Here is a 20,191-nt window from a genome sequence, read left to right on the forward strand (position 1 = left end):
AAAGGAGCCTTTGCAGTGTTTAACTAGGTGTCCCAAATGTACGTGACCAGGCATTACAACAGCTAGTGATGTCTTTTTGGAACTCACTTTGAGGAAAGTGGGACCAGAATGCCCCTCCTGTACAGCTTTTTCTAGTCTTGCATTATTTATTTGAAAAGCCCTTTGTCAGAATGTGTTCTTCAATTGTAACTGAGAGCTCCTTGCCCGGGCCCTCATGGGAAAGCCCGTGGTGGCCCTGGCAGTCTCATCCCCCGATCCCCCACCCACCCGCACATCTGTACCTCCTGCCTCACCACCACCCGCTCCCCATCCCCACACACACACACACAGAAAACAAGGGAGGGAAGCAACGTGTTCTTTTATTGGTGCAAGTATGTCCAGTCACACCACGAACTGACGTCCTGAGCATCGTACAGCGTTATGCTCAGAGGTCATCTCAAAATAGCAAAACATCCAATTTAAGGTATGTATCAAATTGGGAAAATAAAGTAGCAAACGCAGACACTGTTTCAAGTAGAAACGAGAACTGATGACCCGTGAAGTGCACGTTGACACGAAGGCTCTTTAACATGTGTGCAGAAAACGTCCTAACACTGTATTCCAAATATAAACTCTCAAATATTAAGCCTTTATCTCAAAGACATAAAGCAATAAGAATATCAATATACACTCCGTACTAGCTAGAACATCCGAAAAGTGCAAACACACTGTGACAATACAGTGCCACTGTTCTTGCTTCCCCCAGGGCTGCCACCTTCCCGACGCCTGGCCTTGGCATCTCCAGGCTCTCCCTAGGAACTTTGGAAACTGTGATCCGACCCATGCTCACCCCGGCTTCCCGGCTCCTGCCGAAGCCAGGCGTGTGGAAAGGGACGAGGGCAAGGCGCCCCGCAAAGGGGACAGCCAGCAGGCAGGTGACTCCGGTGCGGAGGGAGAGCACCACCCACAGGAAGGCCTGAGGGTCGTGCCAGGAAGTCAGACGCGGAAAAGGGAGACAGAAACTCCCTCCAGTGTCAGGCAGTTTTATCCGAATGGGCACCACCTGTATTGGCCCGGCTAACGTTCTGTCTCAGATTCCAATTAGGGGCACCTCCTGCCCAGAGGAGGAGGGGACAGTACACAGACACGTCCATTCAGGAGCTGTTTCTCTTCCTTCCTACAGGGCTTCACGAACAGCTTCCAGCGCCACATCCTCCAGTCAACTCTTTGTCACAGCCCCATGTGACTTCCAGTTACAGCCTGGAAAACTGACATTCCCACAACTCCCCCCATCACGTTATTTTAGATGTTGTCTTTTCTAAACTGTAATTGAAGAACAATCTACCAGACATATTCTCGCAGAAAATATGCTGCCAGGTGTCCCCTGCCCCTCCTCGACACCGTAAATCCCTGATAAAGGAAAATGAACATGTAAACTTTGGAAAGCCCGTACTCAAAGGCTCACTTCCAGAAGTGTGTGGACGAGACCTCCCGGCCACCCCAGCCCCTCCTGCTGGAACCTCGCAGCCTGGTAAGGGTCGGCGCCCCGCGGCCGCGATGACAGAGCAGGACACCGGCCCCCAGTACCCTCTAAGGCACTAACCCCGACGTCAGAGACACTGGCTGGAAAGGCATCCGAGCAGGCAGGGCTCGCGTTGGTTTTGGTTGGGTTTTTAAATACTTTTTTTCCGTAGGATGTTAATAATCAAAAGTAGAAAATAAAAATCTACATTTCATTAGAGTAAGATGCCATCATGGATGCCATCTCCCATGACACTCTCTCCCCGACCCCTCCCCAAAGCAGGGCCCTGCCCTGTCATTTAAAATAAACAAAAAACTTTAAGTGCCAAAGGTTGATGCATGAAATAATGACCTTTTTTTTTTTTCCATAAAAGTTATATACAAAATGGACCCCAGCCAGTGAGGCTTCCTCATCTCAACCCACGTCAGTCACGACTAAAACTCGATTCACGCGTGTGCTTTATCCAGCGTCCGCAGGCTAAGTCCACGCCGTCAGGCTCTGTGAAGGAGGGTGGTCCTGTAGGTGGGCAGGGGACAAGGCATGGCTCAGACTCTTCAGGGCAACAGAGAGGGCAGGCCACGTCCTGGTCCAGCCGGTCCTCAGCCTCCCACTGATCGGAGCCCCTCCTGGCAGCCCCGCACATACTGTGTCTGCCCACTGCACCCCTGCCCAGCCTGTGCAGAGGTGCCCCGGGCCCCTTCCAGAAGAGCAGGTCCCTCATGCCCACCCCCAGGCCTCTCCCTTCCTTGCAGACTCGGGTGTCCCTGGAGTCCTCTACCTGAGCGTCTTCCAGCTGTCCTTTTCCATGTGGTTCTCGGGACCCTCACTTTCGAAGGAGGCGATGAAGAGAGCTGAGGGACAGAAGAGCCCCTCAGACCCTGAATCCCCACGCAGTGTCTGCCCACTGTGCCCAGTCATCCCTGGATGGCCCAGAACTAGGAGGACAGTGACCTCTGGCAAGCCATACACAGGTCTGCTGTCGGGGACTCTGGAAAGTTTCCTCGTTCTGCAGCGCCTGTCTGACCCCGTCCTGGCTCTCTTGCGTGGCCTCTGGATCCTGACCGTCTGTCCTCCTTCATCTGTCATTTGCCCCCAACCCACCCACATGCACACTCGCCCACCAGCTGAGCCGGGCCCTGCGTGGCATGGGGTCATGATCAGGCCGCGTCCCGAGGCGACCCCAGAGGGTGTGTGTGTGCACAGGGGAGGTGCACGTGCTGCCCGGGGAGGAGGCTCACCTTCCTCGTTGTAGATGGGTGCCGTGAGCAGGTAACTCTGGATCTTCTTGTCCTTCTCAAAAGGACACTCTACCTGTGTCCATGTCATGAACTCATGGATCTGTCTGGAGATCTCCCAAAATTTCTGAAGGGGCAGAAGACCACCATGTTCATCTGTCCCCGTAAGCTTAAAACTCTTGGTCAAAGGCAGGGGACATAAGTTCTAGTCTCAGTCTGCTGCTCATTGTGCTGTCTACTCAGCTGACCCAGTGCCTGTGGTGGCACTTCATGCAGGATTAGAACCAGCAGGCCTGATTCTGATGCTGCAGAGGCCACTCTGTAGGCTGGCAGCAAGGTCTGTGCCTCCCCCGTGCGGGGACCCAGCCTGAGGCAGGCATCCTGGCCATGCCCAGGACAGCAGCACTATCCAGAACATGTCATGATCCCCCTCTCTGGGGCCTGAGTAGGAATCCCCAGCCCCCTCCACTGTACCTATCCACCACCCCCTGTCACCTCTGTCCTGCCCTCCTGACCTCGACCCGGTGCCCTTAGCCCCAACTGGCAGCTTCTTCACCTCCACCTGGAATTCTCTGCCACCTCCTCTCTGCCCAAGTCTCTTTTTGCCAAAGCCCTCCTGACCCCAAGCCCCTGGGGGTGACCCTTCTCCTGTCTCCCTGGTGGGTTCAGGCTGGCACCAGGGTCTCTGTGGCGCCCACACTGTTAACCATGTCATCCCCCCAGAATGGCGGGGTTGTGCCTTGCACCTCCCGGTCAAACAGCACCCCTAACCCACCTTCCAAACCCCAGGCAGGGCTCGGGAAATCTGCAGACCCTGCCACAAAGCCACTACCTGGGAGCTGCTGCAGCACATACTGTTTCTGCCACCCCTGCACCATGTTGGGACCCCAAGAGGGCTGAGCTCACCTTGAAGTTTATGTGCCCATTAGGCAGGTGGTTGGTGTGGATTTTGTGCAGGAAGTAGATGTCCTTAACAAAAAGGTTGAACACAGGAATGACAATCTTCTCGCGACTGCTGTTGGCCATCTGGGACCTCTGTGTGGCCCCCTGCAGGGCGGTGCGGTAGTTGCAGAAGTTGCTGGATGGATCCATGTGGTGCTGTGGGCACAGGGAGAACCTGTGAGCGGCCGAGCCCTGCGCCCCTCACATCTGCTCAGGACGCCCCTTCACAGAGTGGAGAGTGGCCGGGAGGCCCAGCGTGCTGGGAAAGCCATGAAGACGCGTCACAGCCCTGCCCTGTGCACCCGTCCACCCTGCTTCCTCCGCAACCTGCCTTGGCTCATCTGCCTGTACAGACACCACCCAGACCCACAGCAGAGCACAACTGTTCTGCATGGCAGACTCTATGATCCACTGCGTCGGGGTAAGGCAGCAGATCGACTTATCCAGGAGAGCCGGGGCACCTGCGCCCAGGCAGTGCACTTGGAGTGGGGAGGTGGGCATGGCGGGGAGCCCCACCCGAGGGGGCATGAGGCCTGGCACGGGCTGGGGCTCTACCTCCAAGACGTCGAACTTGGCTGTCTTGACTTTGGACCATGTTTTCTTCAGCCGTGCCACAGGGCTGAGGTTCATGCCGGCTGCGGGGAACAGCGACGGGGTCAGGGCGGGGCGGGCCAGGTGGCAGCACCCCGGCCTGGACCCCGACACTCACAGATGATGGCCATCATAGAGTTGAAGTTCCCGATGTTGAAACACTCCCGGGCCACATCGATGAAGAACTCCAGCACGCGGGTGCGCTGCTTCTTCTTTCCCACCTGAAGGTGGCGGGAGGCCTCAGTATGGCACTTCCAGGGGACCGCCAGGCAGGGAGGACCACAGGACTGAGCTTCCATGCTGCGGCTGTGCCTGGGAAGCCCAGACATGCACCCTACCCACGCTCAGTTTCCTCAGCCATGGAAGGGAGGAGCTGTCTGCCCTGGAGGCACGGGCAGAGGGCGCACTCCACAGTTGGATGGGGGTTGGGGGGCACCACCAAAGCTCTGGCAATGGAGACTTCATGCATTTACTTTCAAGTTCCATCATCTCCCATGAGGTAGGGCAGGAATCGGAGCCTCCTAGGGTAGAGACAGGGCAGCCACCCCGCCTGGGACTGACATGGGGTGCACTTACCCGGCACACCTCAGTGGCCACTAGCATGCTCAGGCAGTTGAACCAGTTGTCGTAGGCCTCCAGGCTATAGGTCTTGGTCAGGTCCCCTCGGCACTGGGGGGCACACAGTGGGTCACAGGGAGCCTGGAGGACCTCGGCAGGAGATGTCCAGCCCTGCCAGCATGCTCATCCTGTGTGGTCATTGCCCACCCCTTGAAGCAGGTGCCAGGAGGGCCAGTGCCACGTCCATTGGGTCTCAGGGCCCGACACCCTGGAGGTGCTTGAGCATGTGGTGAAGCCCACGCTCCCCTACAGGGGGTGCAGGCCTCAGGCTCAGCCGTGGCTGCAGCCCACTCACCCTGTGGTTGTCCAGGGAGTCCATGTGGCTGATGACCTGCATCAGGTCCTCGGGGTGAATGCTGCCGACCCTCTCCTGGGGGTGGGGAGAGGGCAAGGGAGGATGACAAGCTTCCCCTGGGGGGCAAGAGACCAAGCTGCACGGGAGTGTGGCAGAAGCCTCGGGGTCAGTGGGGGCGTGTCCAGGGCACAAGCCCTCTGCCACCTCCCGGGCTAGTCCTCGATCTGGGGGCAACTGCAGTCCCACCTCAGGATGATTCAACCCAGCCCCTCCCATTCACACAGGGCTGCTGTGCTCCTGCAGTCCCAGGCACCAAGTGCAGAGGTGCCCAAACGGACACACACTGGCCCGAGGCACAGCAGTCAGGGCTGGCAAGCCCACTTCCCCTGACAACCCAGTCTGACTGGCGGGAGCCCTGCAGACCTGTGTTGAGAGGGACCCTGGGCTCCGGCAGCCCTAGACGAGCCACGCGGAATGCACCCCCACCCCACCTGGGCAGGGCACATGGCGGCACTGACCAGCTCAATGTGAGTCAGCTGCTGGGCCAGCACCAAGGGGTCACAGCACACGCCCAGGATGTCCTTCTGGGCAGCCGGTGGCTTGGCCTTGAGGATGGGCCCTTTGTCCACAGCTGGCAGCCGGAGCTTCTCCCGCAGCTCCTGGAGCTGGCTCCGGGCAGCCAGGGACAGTAGCAGGCTCTGAGTCATTTGGGCAATGGCCTTCTTCACCGTGCCGTTCTCCTGAGGGGGTCAGGGGGCCATGAGGATGCTGGCGTGGGCTCATGGCAAGGCCACCACCACTATGGAGAGACCTATCTCATCTCCAGGAACATGCCTGATAAGCCTACATTTCCCACCCAAACCTGCCACGAGCCTCTGCACCTTTGATGACAGGACAGGGTACACTGTGAGCTCCTCTGAAGGCTGCTGGGGAGCATGGGCTGTCCTGCTGGGGAAGGGGGCTGAGAGCAGGGCCAGGTCTCGGCTTCTGCTTCTCACTGCCTTCCTGAAGCAGGAGGGACGCACAGAACAGACCAGGGCATCAGGAAGGACCTCTTCTAGGCCAGCAGCCTCTGCTCCCTAGATGGGGGCAGCTGGGGTCCCTGGGCTGCCTGAGCTGTCCAGGCAAATGGGAGCTGCTGAGCACATGGAGCTCTTCCACTGTGGGGACGCAGCTGGCCCAGGCTCCCTGTCTGCTCCTCAGGTTTCCTGTCTCCACCAAAGGCCAAGAGTGAGCTGGGAGCCAGGAAAGGCCGTCAGACTCTTACAACCTCTCAAAAAGCCCCCCACTCCAGGGACATGGGTGCCAAAGGCCTGGTCCCCACACACAGTCTGGCCATGTCTGGCCAGTTGAGCTGTCACTGGGGGGTGGAGGGAGTCGAATGGAGCTGCCCAGCAAGCGTCCTGGGTGAGTGACAGGGAAAGGGAAGACTCCACCCTCCTGAGGACACATGCCCCACACATGCAGGGAGGCTGGCCACGGAAGGAGACTTCACCTCATCACACTGGGTGACACGGTGAGTGATGGCCTTCAGCTCCGCCATGGCCTCCTGGTCCTGGAAGTCGTAGGGGAAGGCTTCTGTCCACTCCTTCAGCAGCTGCACAATCTTGGCTGAGAAGCACTTCAGCTTGGCCTGTGGCAGCGGGGGACAGAGTGAGGCCCCACAGGCCATGGTGGGCCACAAGATGGCAGACAAGGTCCCCGGCCCCAGGCCCCGGCCATCCGTGCGCTTACCGGGCTGTGTGCACCTGCAGCTGCACGGCGCTACACAGCTCCTGCGTGTTTCCTGTTCAAGTCGGCTTTCTTTCATTTAAATTTGTTTTTACAAAACCTACCCCATCACTACTAGGACAGAGGAAACTAGTTTCATTTGCTATCATCAGAAGTCACCCACAGAAAACACAATAAAAACCAAGCAAACTTATAATGGTAAACGAGACTCTCACCTGCCCCTTCTGGGTCAAAACCAGGTGGGCAAGTGCTTGGGAAGGGGTCGTGTGTGTGACCCAGAGGCGGAGGTGATGTGCAGCTTCCTGTCTGCCGGGCACGGGGTTCACCTGCGCACAGCCCAAGCAGTGCGGCCACACCCCAGCACCGAGCTGAGGGGACGGGGGTGCCCATCCCGCTTGGCTGCCACTCTCTCAAGACAGCTGGCCCGGCCACGCCCTTGCCCCCAGCCGGGTCACCAAGTGATGGCTGTCAGTGCCTCCTCGCGGAGCCTCATGGAGCCTCTCCCCGCTGGCCCTGGCTCCCAGCAGCCGCTCCTCCCGGCTGCTGTCCAGCACGGGGCCCCATTTTGGGTTTCCCTGAACTGACCAGGAGGGCTGGCAGGGGTGTGTGTCTATGGGGACCCTTCCCTGGGAGGAGATGCAAATGCCCACCAACAGCAGTTCCTTCCAGCAGCCTGGGAGGAGAGCTCTGCTCTGTCCACACCCCTCTGGACCCAAGGAGCACATCCCAGGTGTGCCCGAGTCCAGAGCACCATCAGGGCCCTGCTCAGCCACACCCTGTCCTGCCAGCTGACTCTGAACAGGCTTCTTTCCAAGTCTGGGCGGGAGGATAGCCAGGGGCACAGATCGCATCCCTTCAGCACGTCTTACCTTTTCAGGCCCGGCCTCCAGCTGCTGCCTCTGCTCCAAGCAGATTTGCCCCACACGGGCCAGCAGATCATGGGGGGGCATGAAGACCCGGGAGCTCAGGAGAAACGTGAAGATGTATGTCCTCTGTAGAAAGGACACAGGGAGAGAGGACAAAGAGCCGGTCAGGCCTGGTGGTGGCCCCCCAGGGGACTCGCAGCTGCTGCTCCCCATCTGGAGGCCACACCTTCCCTGCTCACCTCGTGAGCCCTTCCTTCTCTCACCACTAACCCCAGCACTGCCCACCCTGGAGGCACAGCTCAAACCCCACTTTCCAGCAGCCATCTGACTGCTCCCAGCAGTTCTGTTCTTCTGGGATTCTCTAGAACCTCTGTCCCACCCCACAACAGGGGCTAAACCCAGCCTTGGAGGTTGGTGGGGCTCTCCAGGCCTGGGTGGGCCAGGTGAGCCTTGCTCGGGGTCAGAGGGCGGGTCTAGCTGGCAGGGGCGTGGCCTACAGGGCAGAGCGGGTCTGTAGGGTGTGGCCTAGCCTGTGTGGGCGTGGCCTGGTGGGGTAGGCAGAGTAGGTGGGTGAGAGCTGGTGGATCTGGGAGTCAAGAACTGTTGTAGACCCCAGGCAGCTTCTCTGACCAGCTGTGGGCCTTGGCCCCAACTGCCACACCAGCGCCCTTCCATCCTAAGTTCTGGTGCCCTCATTACCGGGATCCTCACAGTCTGGACTAAAATGCAGCAGAGAGGATGGCCTATGGCCAGGGGTTCTCAGCCTTTTGTCTGCTGTGGGTCGGTGCCTACAGGGTGTTCACACTGGTCCCTACCTGTAGATAGGGTGGACTTGAAGGTGTAGGAGGCCGCTCAGCGCTCTCAAGAGGGACTCTACCCTACTCCGACTTCGCTCTGACCCCACACGACTGCTGCAGGCTGGGCGGCCCAGGTTTTGCTTGCTCCAGCCTGAAGCAGGCCAGGCAGCGTTTGCTGGGAGTGCAGGCCTCCTGGAGTGGGACTGGGGACCGGGGCCCTCGCTATCCCCATGTAGCCCTCTGTGTGGAGTACCAGGGGTTCCTGTAGCCCCCCACCAATGTCCCACGACCTGTCCCATGCTGCACAGCATGAGTGCTCAAGGGTCCTAGTCAGCAGGTAAGACAGGCAGGAGCACCCAAGGGAGGAGACTGCATGCGTGGCAGCCTGGAGGAAGGGAGGGAACGGGGGTAAGAGACCAAGGAGCCTGATGAAGAGCCGATGCCCAGCTGGACTCCCCTGCCCTACTTCCCGCCCCTGCCATCCCTCTCCTCTGCCAGGAAGCAGGTGGGGATCCCAGGACACAGGGTTCTGGGGATGACCCTGGGTGACAGCTGGCTAAGGCAGCTCCTCTAGTGTTGGTCTATAAGAGGGGTGGGCCTCCTGTTGCCACACAAGGACACTGCCCCACCGGGCATGGAGGCCCGCAGTCCTGCCCCAGGCTTCTTCATGACCTCTGGTCCCTCCTTCTGGCTCTGCCCCCTGGGCACTCAGCGGCCAAGTCTGTACCGGTGGCATCAGTTCCAGCCAGGCCTTGATGGGGCTAATGGAAGGTCAGAGGGACAGATGGGGTGGTGGACAATGCAAAGGCCCATCCCTCCCCAGGCTCCGGGAGGGCACAGGAGGCTGACGGGTGGGGAAGCTGAGCTGTTGCCACAGGTGGAAGCTGGAGGGTGCTGCTCCTCCCGCCCACCCTCCCCTGCAGTTGGGTCTGACTATCCAGGGCCCACAAGCACCACTCTGCCCTCCAGAGGGAGAGGCCAGGCGCGGTGTGGCCAGGACCGGCCCTCCCAGAGGAGGGATGCTCAGCTCACAGAAGGGAGCAGGCAGGCCCGCGATGCCACCATTGTAAGCGACAGCATCCAGCAGAAGTGGAAGGGAAGCACTCATGACAAGGGAATCCTTTCTCTGTTCCAAGAACATACGATGCCATCTTGAGGTGGAGAGGGAGGGGTGGTTGTAGTGGAAGAGCGCTGCAACCTGCACTTGTTCTAGATCACAGGATTTATGCACAAAACAGGCCTCCCAGCTCAGCCTCGGGCTCCAGGACCCTAAGTGCTGGTCTTGCCTTTTAAATTCCTCTTCTTCCCCCAGGGCCCTGCCCTGAACTCAGGCCCCTGCTTGGCCCTCGTGTATCTCTGCTTTCTGTGCCACCAGGGCCATCTCCACCTGCCTGGGGGCCACAGCAGGAAGTCACTGCAGGTTCCTCCAGGCTGTCTGCCTAGGTAGGAGTAGATGGCGAAGAAGGTACAGGAGGTGGAGCTGTGCCCCCGCTGCTCTGTCCAGCTTTGCAGCTCTGTCTGGGCCTCCCTACCCCTTCCAGAAGCAGCCTCTCCTGGAGCCCAGGCAGCCCCCAGCACCACCCCCAGCCCCAGGCACTCACATCGGGGTAATAGTCCACTGTGGGGACCAGGTGCTCCATCAAGGCTTCCAGGGACCCAGAGATGAGGCGACCGTCTTGGAAGATGAGGTCCCCGGAGCCGCCAGCCCCGCCTCCCCGCTCCCCCATGCCGGGCTGCACCTGTCCGCTACAGCTGGGTCCGAGCATACTGGAGAAGACGACGGATGTCTGGGGCATAGTTCCCTGAGAGAGAAGAAGGCGGTCATGAGGCATCAAACGTGGCTCCACAAGGCCCTCCTCCTAGGTGGGCACAGCCTGGTGCCTGCAAGAGTGCGTGAGGATTGCCAGCAGCACCAGCAGCAAGGGGCACCCCCACCAGAGGATGGGGGGTTGGGCTCCCCGGTGGTCCCCAGCTGCTGTGTGTCTGATAAATGTTTCCTCAGCATCTGCCTGTGCTCGCCACACCTCATTCCTGGGGCCAGGACACACAGAGCCTGCCTCCTGGGGTTTACAATCAATGGGAAAAGAGAATCCATAGAGAAAAATGCACCACGGAGGTGCAGGGAAAAGTGGCAGGTGGTCAAGGCAGCCTGGAGTAAGTTGGCATTTGAACAACTGATAGCATTAGCTATGCAGACCCCAGGGATACAAAAAGAACAAAGGAACATTCTAGACATGAGGGACAGCACGTGCCAAGGCCCTGAGGCCCCACGGGTGGAGGGGATGAGCAGGGGCAGTGGTCTGAGAACTAACACTGACCGTGCGTGCCCAGGGCCCAGGATGCGGCGGGAGCGGGGAGCCGGGGCTCCGAGCACAGTGACCCGACCTGGTGTGGCTGCAGTGTGGAGACCAGAGAGAGCAGGCAAGGCAGGCTTCTGGAAGCCAATTGGTGAGTTTTGCCACCACCCAGAAAGAGACTGTTGGGTCAGGTGAGGAGGAAGAGGGGTGTAAGATTGACTCCGGACACTGTGAGGGAGGGTCTCCGGCCGAGCCATTGACCTCTATAAGGCAGAGCATGAGGGCGGGGTTTGGTGAAAGATCTGGAACTTGGTTTTGGACACGTGGGATCTGAAGTGCCCATGAGATGCCAATGTCTGAGCGGGCGGAGCAGCTTCCTAGTGGGCACAGCTCCCACGTGCTCGGTGCTGGCCTTGCAGACTGGGGGCAAGCCTCTGAGCCATGGTGGCCTCAGTTTCCCCACTGTGCAGAGCATACATTAGCTGCCGCCCTCCAGGGGCTTTACAAGCAGGCACCAAGCCCACTGTATAAATGCCACAAGGCCTCCTTGGAATTCTTGAGAAATCCTTTGCAAGGAGGGCGAGAACTCAAGGAAAGTTGCTGGGTGGAGGCCGGGGTGAGAGGTCCAGTCCCCAGGCTCAGTGCTACCCTCATTCCAGATGGGGTGCGGCTCCAGACTCACAGAACTCTCCTCAGAGCGAGGCCCACAGCAGCACCTCGCACGTATCAGAGCACACACTCTCAGGCCCAGACCTGTTGCACCAGGAACCCAGGCTGGCCCGAAGTCTGTGCTTTAAAACAAGCCCTCCAGGGGCTTCTGCTGCCTCTCAAGCTCAAGAACCACTGACTTGAGCAAATGCTCCATTTTTTAGATGGTGAAACTGAGGCCCAGGGGGAAGGAACTCAGGTAAAGAAATCCTAGGATTTCTAAGTCCAGCCCCAGTGTCACCACTTCCAGGAAGCCTCCTTGGTTAATCCTAGACTGCTGACCCATGAGGCCAGAAGTGGCTGTATTATTCGCCTTTGTGTCCTCCTGCGGGCCCACAGTGGTGCTCAGTAACCATTTGTACATGAACTAAAAAGGTGACAGGCCCCAGCAGCTCACCCAAGGCCTGTGTACTGTGGGATAACTTCCACAAGATTGCATAGTTCTGGGTTCAAAAGGTGACTGGTGGGTGGTAACCTTGGTCAGTTGGGCCCTCACTCCAAGCTCTTAGGGTCATCAGAGATAGCGTTTTCCAAGCCACTGGCCTCTCCTGCTGCAGAGGCAGCAGGGTGCCCTGGGCAAGAGGTGCTGTGCAGGGACACACTCTCATACCCCACTAACTTATGCAGCCCCTGCTGGTGCCCCACAGGGCAAGGCCACCCTATGTCCAGCCTGCAAGGAAACCCACCTCAGTGCTAGGGAGACCTGCCTGGGAGACCAGGAGACAGCCTGGAGGCTTGGCCCACTGGCCCTGCTGCCAGAGAGGGGATGAGAGATCCTCGCTAGAAAAGGTCACCTTCAAGGGTGGGGGCCTCAAGAGGTGAACTGGTAGTGGTGTCTGAGGCAGGCAGGGGTTCAGCAGGGGATCAGAATCCCCTCTGAGAATATGCAGAACCTGAAGGGTCCATGTGAGACCACCCTAGTGTAGGAATTCTGGTCAGAATTCACTTCACCCTCATGGCCTTCAGAGTTATGGCTTCAATTGTTACAATTTTTCCCATGCTCAAGTTGCTTAGCAACTGAGGAAGGAAAAGGAACAGAATGCTATGCTTGTGTAAGATGATGCCAACAACCCCAAGGATAAGCAACAGAAGGCTGTGAGGTGCCTGGGAATTTTGCACTTCTGCAGCCTTTCTCTCTGACATAGCCCCACTTTTGTCTCTGAGTCCCTTATAAGCCTCAACTCCTCCCCTCCGAGGTTGAGGAGAAAGCAGCCGCACAGCACTCAGATGGCTCAGGCCCTGTAAGTAACCACCTGTCAATAATAATAATAAACTCCTTGTAAACCATAGGGAGTTGTCTGCTTTGTTCTTTGGTCTCAGGATACGTTCTCAGTTTGGTGGGCATTATACTGTTAGCTCATACTTGCACACCCAGCCCAAGGGGTGAGGGCAGGTGCCCCAGGATCTTCTTGTCCTGATTGTTCTGAGACCCACCTGGGGATGCTGCCCAATGCAGGGTCTCCCCCAACCCCCATATCAAGCCCCTGCAGGTCCTGGGGATGCTGCCAGAGTCCCTCCCTCAGCCGCCCCTGCCCGGACAAGGAGCACTTTGAGGAGAGTCTCCAGGGCTCAGTGCCAAGTGGAGAGGCAGATTCCCCAAATGGCTCCTCCTGGCAGGAATGGAGAGCACCTTCAGGTTGGAATCCCAGCTCTGCAACAGGCTCAGCTGTTAAATGGGGTGGCAACAGCACTGCCCCTGCTGGCCACCCCCACCCGTCCCTGTGGTCTCTCTGTTCTTGCACCTGGGGTCCTCCTCTTCCATCTGAGCAAGAACAGGAACTGTGACTTGTGGCCATGCACCTGTGTGTCCATACCCCCCGCCCCCACTGGCCCCCTTCTCAGAGAAGGGGCCACTCAGAGCCGAGCACCAAGAACTCTGGACCCCAGCCTGGGAGGAAACAAACAGCGATTGCAATCAACATAATAAAACCATAGCTAAGACGCTGAGTACTTAGTATGTGCCATGAGTGACACTAAGTGCTAGAACTAAGTAATCCATCTACTCGTCACAGTAACCTCCCAAGAGAACCGGTTATTCTCCACATGAGGGCAAGGCATAGAGGGCTGTTACCAAGGCAGGTCACAGAGCTAGACTGCAACTGTGCAGGATGCAAGCCAGGCTAGCTGCAGCAGCAGACAAAGAGGTCTCAGTCTGAGCCTGGCTTGGCCACTTGTCATGGCTTTGTCAGGATCCTCAGCCTCTTGGAGCCTTCATTACCTCATCTGTAAAATGGGCACAAGGAGCACTACTTCAGAGGTTCACTGGGAGGATGAAATGAGCCCCCTTGTGTAAGGTGCAGTCACCAGACGCTTTATCACCTCCTCCCACCCCCAACTGCTTCCCACCGGTGGGACTGCTCAGCGCCCCCTGCAGGCCATGTGGGTGCCCAGGACACACTGGCCCCCAGTGGCCATAGAAAGCCAGACCCTGCATGGATGCTCTAAAGCCATGTGTGGTCCCTGGAGCAGCAGCAGCAACCACAACTTCTCCTGAGTCAGAAACTCAGGTGGGAGTGGGCCCAGCACTCACCCTGCAGGTGGCTCAGCTGCATACTTGAGTTGTAGACCCTTCCTCTAAAGCGTTGCTGCTCCAAGTGTGGTCCCTGGACCAGCAGCATGGCCCAGCCAATGGCTGAAATGCAGGATGCCAAGTTCCAGGCCAGGCCTGCTGGGTCAAATCCGCATCTCAGTGAGACATGCAGGTGACTTGTGTGCAGGTGGCGGCAGGCTGCAGGAAGTCTGCCCCTGAAAGTCTCAACCTCCAGTAGTGCCAGCCAGACAGGATTAGTGCTTCTCAGCTGTGGCTGCACACCAGAGTCAGCTGGGGACTTTTCACAGACACTGTGTGCAGCTCCCACCCCAGTGATCCTGATTTAACTGGGCTGGCGGACAGTCCCGGCACTGGCATTCTTCAAGGTTTTCCAGGTGCAGGCGGGAGCAGAAGCACAGGGAGCTTCTCTTCTGCCTCAGTGGCTCCTGGCTGCCTCCAAACGCATTTTGAGGCTGAGACACTGCGAAGAGCTCAGGAAGTCCTCAGGCCAGGTAGAGAGATGGCGCAGACAGAGCTGGGGTGGACCAGCGTCGCAGACCAGCTTCTGCAGGGCCCAAGCATGGATACTGCAGGTCCAGCTGGGGACAGGCCTACACACCAGCCAGCCTCCTCGTGACTCCTTGCCACTCTCCTCTGTGCAGACAGGAAGGCAGCACCTTCCAATTATAGACTTAACTCAGAAAAAAGTGCGCTCACAGCAAGCAGAGTAAAAGTGACTCACTGTCTCCTTGAAGACAAGCCTTGTTAGCTTCCCACCACCCCTGCAGGGCCAGGTGGGCCGAAGGCGGGCCTGGATGCCCACATGCTCAGGCGCCCAGGCTCCAGGTTGAGAGGAAGGAGCCCATTTCCATACTAGGGTTTATGTGGCTCTCTGGGGCACCCTTAAGGAAAGGGTTCCTCCAGGCCGGGCTACACAGGGTGCCCGCAGCCAGGCGAGCAGGCCACACCCACGGCCTGCACAGCCAGAGTGCTGCTGGCAGAAGCTGAGCCCCGAAGCCCTGTGCTGCCTGCTGGGCAGGGTGAGCTGCAGCCACAGCTGAGGTGGGCAGAGCACCGCACTGGGCCTGGCTGTGCCCGCCCACCAGGCCCCCTCTGTGGCCTGGTACAGGTGACGCTGCCCTGGAGGCCCCCATGCAGCTGCAGCCCCCAGTCTCCCACACACTGTTCCTCTCACGCCCTTGTCTGCACCCTACACCATGACATGTGATCCGTACACGCCTGAGTCCTTGCCTGTGGCTGCTGGGCCGAGGCCCGGGACTATAGTGGCAGAGTCCAGCACGTGGAGCAGAAGCGTTCTGTTGTCTCCACATCCTTGAGGAAGCTCTAAGCCTATTTCCTCAGCTGTAAATTGGGTGTCATTTCTCATCCCACCTCCCTGCAGGGGTGTGGTGAGGATCCAGTGAGGAGATGGGAGCTGATGTGGGTATGTCCCTGGAACCACACGAGATGTGGTTAGGTGCCCTGCCTTGATGGGGCCTGAGTAGCCAAGCACCGGCTGCCACTGCTTCTGACCTCAGTACACGTAGCCTCCTGTCCCGGCAGCAGGTTCCCGCTGAGGCGTGAGACATGTACACACATCCAGGCCATGTACTCAGCCAAGTAGTCAGGCTGGCACAGATGACACCCTGTAGCTGATAACACTCTGTGGGGCAGATTCCGACCTATGGGACCCAGGAGCCAGTAGGCAAACACCCCTTCCTCACCCCAGAGGACTGTTTCAAGACACAAAATCTTCACGGAGCCTCCCCAAAGAAACACAGGGAGACCGACTGATGGGGGAATACATCTGGCATCTATGTGCTCTACCCCCACTGCCCCACGCCCCAGTGACATGTTTGCCCGCCAGCTTCTGCCTCAGTTCTGACCTCTAGGGAAGCAGAGCTGGGATGCTGAGCAAGCACGTGCAGATGCTGATGGCTCCGAGTGCCCTGACGGAGAGGGTGAGGGGCCCCACGCAGCCCAGGCTCTGAGACCTGGACCAAGCCTCTCTGCAGCTGTTGGTTTGGGGCAGCTCTATGTCATCTGTGAGAGCCTCAGGGGCTGTGTGGCTGCCAGCGACGCTGATGCCTGAATCTTGCAATGGCTGTGGGAGTGCAGGAGGTGGGGGGGGGGGGCGCAGGGAGGTGGCTCCCAGCCCTGAGCAAGTGCTCATGGGGGGCAGGGGGGCGTGCTTTAGTGCAGAAAGGGAACACTGCTGTTGGGGTTCTGCTGAGGGACTGCCAAGACATAGCCCTTGATCTCTGGATCCTTTCCAGCAGGTACATTCTGGAATTCTGCATCCGTACAACTCAGCAGAGAGGCCCCTTTTCGGGGACACAGCCAAAGACTTTAGCTTCTGAGTATTTGCAGCTCCCTGACAACACACACTCATGCACACACACAGGTGCACACACACCCTCACATTTTCTAAGGAACACACTATGCTGAAGCATCCAGAGTATTCTGGAAGCTACTGGACAGAGGCCCCAGGAGAAGAGGGGAAGAACAGCAGGGCAGCCAGGTTCTGAGAGGTTCGGGTCTGCTGAGAGAGTAATAGGAGAGATCTTAGGCGGCTGTAAACGCGGAATCCCCCCTACACACACTCATGTATACGCTATAGAACTAACTTTGCTTTCTCCCTTAATGATTAACTAAGATTGTACTGAAAGCAGCTGTCTGTCACACTTGAAGACTCAGTCCTGTCTCTCCAGTACATCTACCTATAAGAATCCTGGCCCTCAGTCAATGATGGAGGCAGTTGGGGCTTTGCCCTCTGTCACCCGCTTGACATCTGCTGAAATAAAAAGACTGTCCTTTAAGTTCTGTCTGGCGGGTGTGACTGGCAATCCTATAGCAGCGGGCACATGGACCCACATGGGTCAGAGTTCCCCAGTTAAGTTGGCCTCTCATGCTGGCTGACAGTGACGGGGAATCCTATGGGACTCATTCATTACCACAGCCAGTGCTGGAAGAGACCCTGGGAGAGACAGGAAAAAAGGGTTTAGGAAGTTTTTGCAAAGAGTATGAATGAAATTCCTTTTTGGAACCTCTTTAAGAGACTTAAGTTTTAGTGCCTCTCATTGCCACAGTTGCCTTCTAACGTGGTCCACACTCCTCCATCAGGCAGCACAGATAGGGAGGAGGACATCTGCCTCTGGCCACACATGCACAAGAGCCGGACACCTGCCCCAAGAGGGGTGGCCACGTGCTCATGAACCCATGACTACACGAACCCATGACTACACCTTCCATGATCTGGGCACAGTCCTTCCTTCCACTCGCAAACTCCAGCTGTGCCCGAGACGGGCTCAGAGACCCTGCACCTCCCCCATCACCCTAGCCTGAGAGCTGCAGCTGCGACCCCAGGCCAGCCGTAGGAGTCACCTCCACACACACTCTGGTGCTTGTCCAGGCCTGGGTAATGACTACATTGTTTCCCGCTGCTGAGTGCTCTTCCTGCATACTTGGCTGAGGGTACCCAGAGATGATGAGAGCTCAGTCAGGCCGGGGTGGCCTGACACCACCTGGGGGTCTCATAAAACACCCCCACAGCTGAAGTCGCCGCAAACAATTTACTTCAGTGTTTTGGGGTAGGAACAGAAATGACATTGACTCTAGAGGAGCATCTGATCATGACACTATCTGCATTCAGGGTCAGTTGTCCATCCTCACATCTGTCTGGGGCAGCCCTGTGCCCTGCAGAAGGATGCCCGCGCTGCAGTTCTGCTCTCATGGGATGTGCCCTCGTCCCTTGCCTCCCACCATGGGCACAGCTGGATGGGAACAGGGTCAGGCCTCTGTTCAACTGTAAAAGGAGCTGCTGTCTAGGGCAAATTCCCAGGACCGTCAGAATTCTAGGATCCAATCTGGATCCTGGAGTCTGCAATTCTGGAAATTTCTGAGAAATATAGAAGCAGGAATACACTTTCATTTGACCAACGCTGTCATACTTTATATGTTCATCATTAGGGGTTAGAGCAGAGCCGCGTGCTGGGCATACTGTAATGCTTCTCACTCAACGACATTCTCCCCTCACCCATTTCTCAGGTGAGGATCCCAAGGCTCAGTTCGCGGGACCTGCAGACACCACTTGGGCAGGCAGTGATGTGCGGGTCTGCCCAGGCCCACCTGCCCCCAGCCCTGCTTCTTCTTGGGATTGTCATTTCCCCTCAACATCATCCCTAAGTGTTCCTGGCTTCGGATGAAGATGGAGGCCCTTGCCCAGACACGCCCACAAATGAACATTCCCACGGCATTCTGCACAGGATTCCAGGACGGATGGGCTCCCAGCAGCTCACCCATTGACCCCAAGTTAAGCTTCCTGCAAAACTGGGACAAAATGGCCCTCGGGGCACATCTTGCATGAGTCCTCAGGGATCTGCTGGGAGGTGGAGGAGGGGCACAAGCCAGCCCCAGCCTCTGCCAGGCTTGGCAGGGGGCTTCTTTTTGAAGCAGCATGTGGGCTTCTATTTTTTAACCTACTCAACAAAAACGGAGACTATTTTTAGCTCAGCAAGCTGCAGGGCATCACAATTAGCAAGTGAAAATTACACATCTTGCCAGTCCCCCCTCTGTTGGCTGGGGAAAGGGAGGGAGTGTTCCTGGAGGGAGCTGGGTGCCAGCCCTGTAACCCAACCCTGCTGGGCCACATAACCAGGAGGGCAGACTCAAAGGCCACAGTCAGAGAGAGAAGCATGTTGGCTACCTGGACCTGGGCCAGCGACCCATGAGCCCAGCTTTGCATGGGACCACGGAGCCCTTACTCTTTGTCCACCTGTCCATCCATCCATCCATCCACAAATGTTAACAAGACCTGCCTAGACACTGGGGACACATCAGTGAAGGAAACAGGGCTCTCTGGCTCCCAAGGAGCCCACTGGCACGGGTGAGGCCAGCAGCGTGGAGATCACACAGATAAGGAAGTGATCTTCTGGGTCAGAAGAAGATCAGTGCTCTGCAGAGGTGATTGCTGAGCAAAGACTTGAAGGAGACTTCTGGAAAAGGAGGAGCGGAGGGAGAGACGGAAGGGCTGTGCCCAGGCCCGGGGCCTCCACCACATTTGCTCCCTGGCAGCCTGCGGGGAGCCCTTCCTGGCTGGTTCACTCTTCCGAACAACTATCTACTGATCATCTACATGCCAGCCCTGCTCAACGTGGGCCTGGGTGCGGGGCTGCTCCCAAACCTAGCCTAGTCCCCACTCTGCCTGGAGCCAGGTCACCTGGAGTCACCCCTCCCCTGGCTCATCCCACTGCAGTGGGTCGTCCCCTGCACGGTTCTGCTCAGCTCTGCGCACATCTCAGGTAGGTACCTCCCACCCCAACGTCCTGGATGAAGCTCCCCTTCCCAGGAGGCTCACCCTGGATGCCTCAAGTGAAACCTGTCCCCTTGGGGGGCAGTCTCAGGGAGAGGAATTGGCAGTGGGGGCCCTCATTTTACATAGGAGGGAACTCTAAGCAGGACGTTGAAGGCAGGTGAAGTTTGTAAATGACATGCTTGTGTAAGTGCAGGGTGGGGGGCTGTGGTGGGGATACTACATTTTACTGGATCCCTCCTGCAAATGCAAACCTTCTGTGGGTCCTTTGCGTAGGAGGATTTTGACCGACTCTTTGGATATGAGGCAGTTCGAGTTACAGGGCTATCCCTGCCAAGAGAAGGCTATCAGGAGGCTGGTGTTGGCCTCTCTGGAATGCAGTGACTGAATTATAAGCAAGAATCTGCCTACTGTGGTGGCCAGAATGGAAGGCTCGGTGTGCCGGTGGGTGAGCCAAGGAGCCCCTTCGTCTGCAGGCTCAGCCACCCATCGGGAGAGGAGAGGCCAGGGGCCCACGTGCTCTTCCCATTTGGACAGAGGCTCAGTGCCCTGCAAGGTGAGGCTGCATCTTCTGTGACGGCCAGCCTCTAGGAACCTGCTCCCACGGCCCCAGCATGCAGCCGCACACCTGTCCCCACCCCCCAGCTCACTTACCCTGGACAAGTCAGATGGCGGAGGCAGCTGGCCTCCTCCTCCCGCTCCCTTCCCCTTCCCCAGCTCTCCTCTCCTGCTGTTACTGAACTGGGTTCACAGACCAGAAAACACAGAA

At 57.9% G+C, this 20,191-nt stretch overlaps 1 protein-coding gene across 1 annotated transcript; it reads right to left on the minus strand.

The window, feature by feature from the left end:
• Positions 1-1,992: 1,992 nt before the first annotated feature.
• RASGEF1A (RasGEF domain family member 1A) lies at positions 1,993-10,372 on the minus strand. Its single transcript, XM_063087154.1, has 12 exons — positions 10,178-10,372; positions 7,783-7,905; positions 6,678-6,815; positions 5,701-5,922; positions 5,183-5,257; positions 4,846-4,938; positions 4,388-4,490; positions 4,234-4,313; positions 3,643-3,834; positions 2,740-2,863; positions 2,280-2,352; positions 1,993-2,017 (listed from the first exon to the last, which is right to left on the minus strand). The coding sequence occupies exons 1-12, from the start codon at positions 10,370-10,372 to the stop codon at positions 1,993-1,995; spliced, it is 1,443 nt and encodes a 480-aa protein (XP_062943224.1).
• Positions 10,373-20,191: the final 9,819 nt, after the last annotated feature.

This window comes from Cynocephalus volans, chromosome 2, assembly GCF_027409185.1.
Source record: "Cynocephalus volans isolate mCynVol1 chromosome 2, mCynVol1.pri, whole genome shotgun sequence".
NCBI lineage: Eukaryota > Metazoa > Chordata > Mammalia > Dermoptera > Cynocephalidae > Cynocephalus > Cynocephalus volans.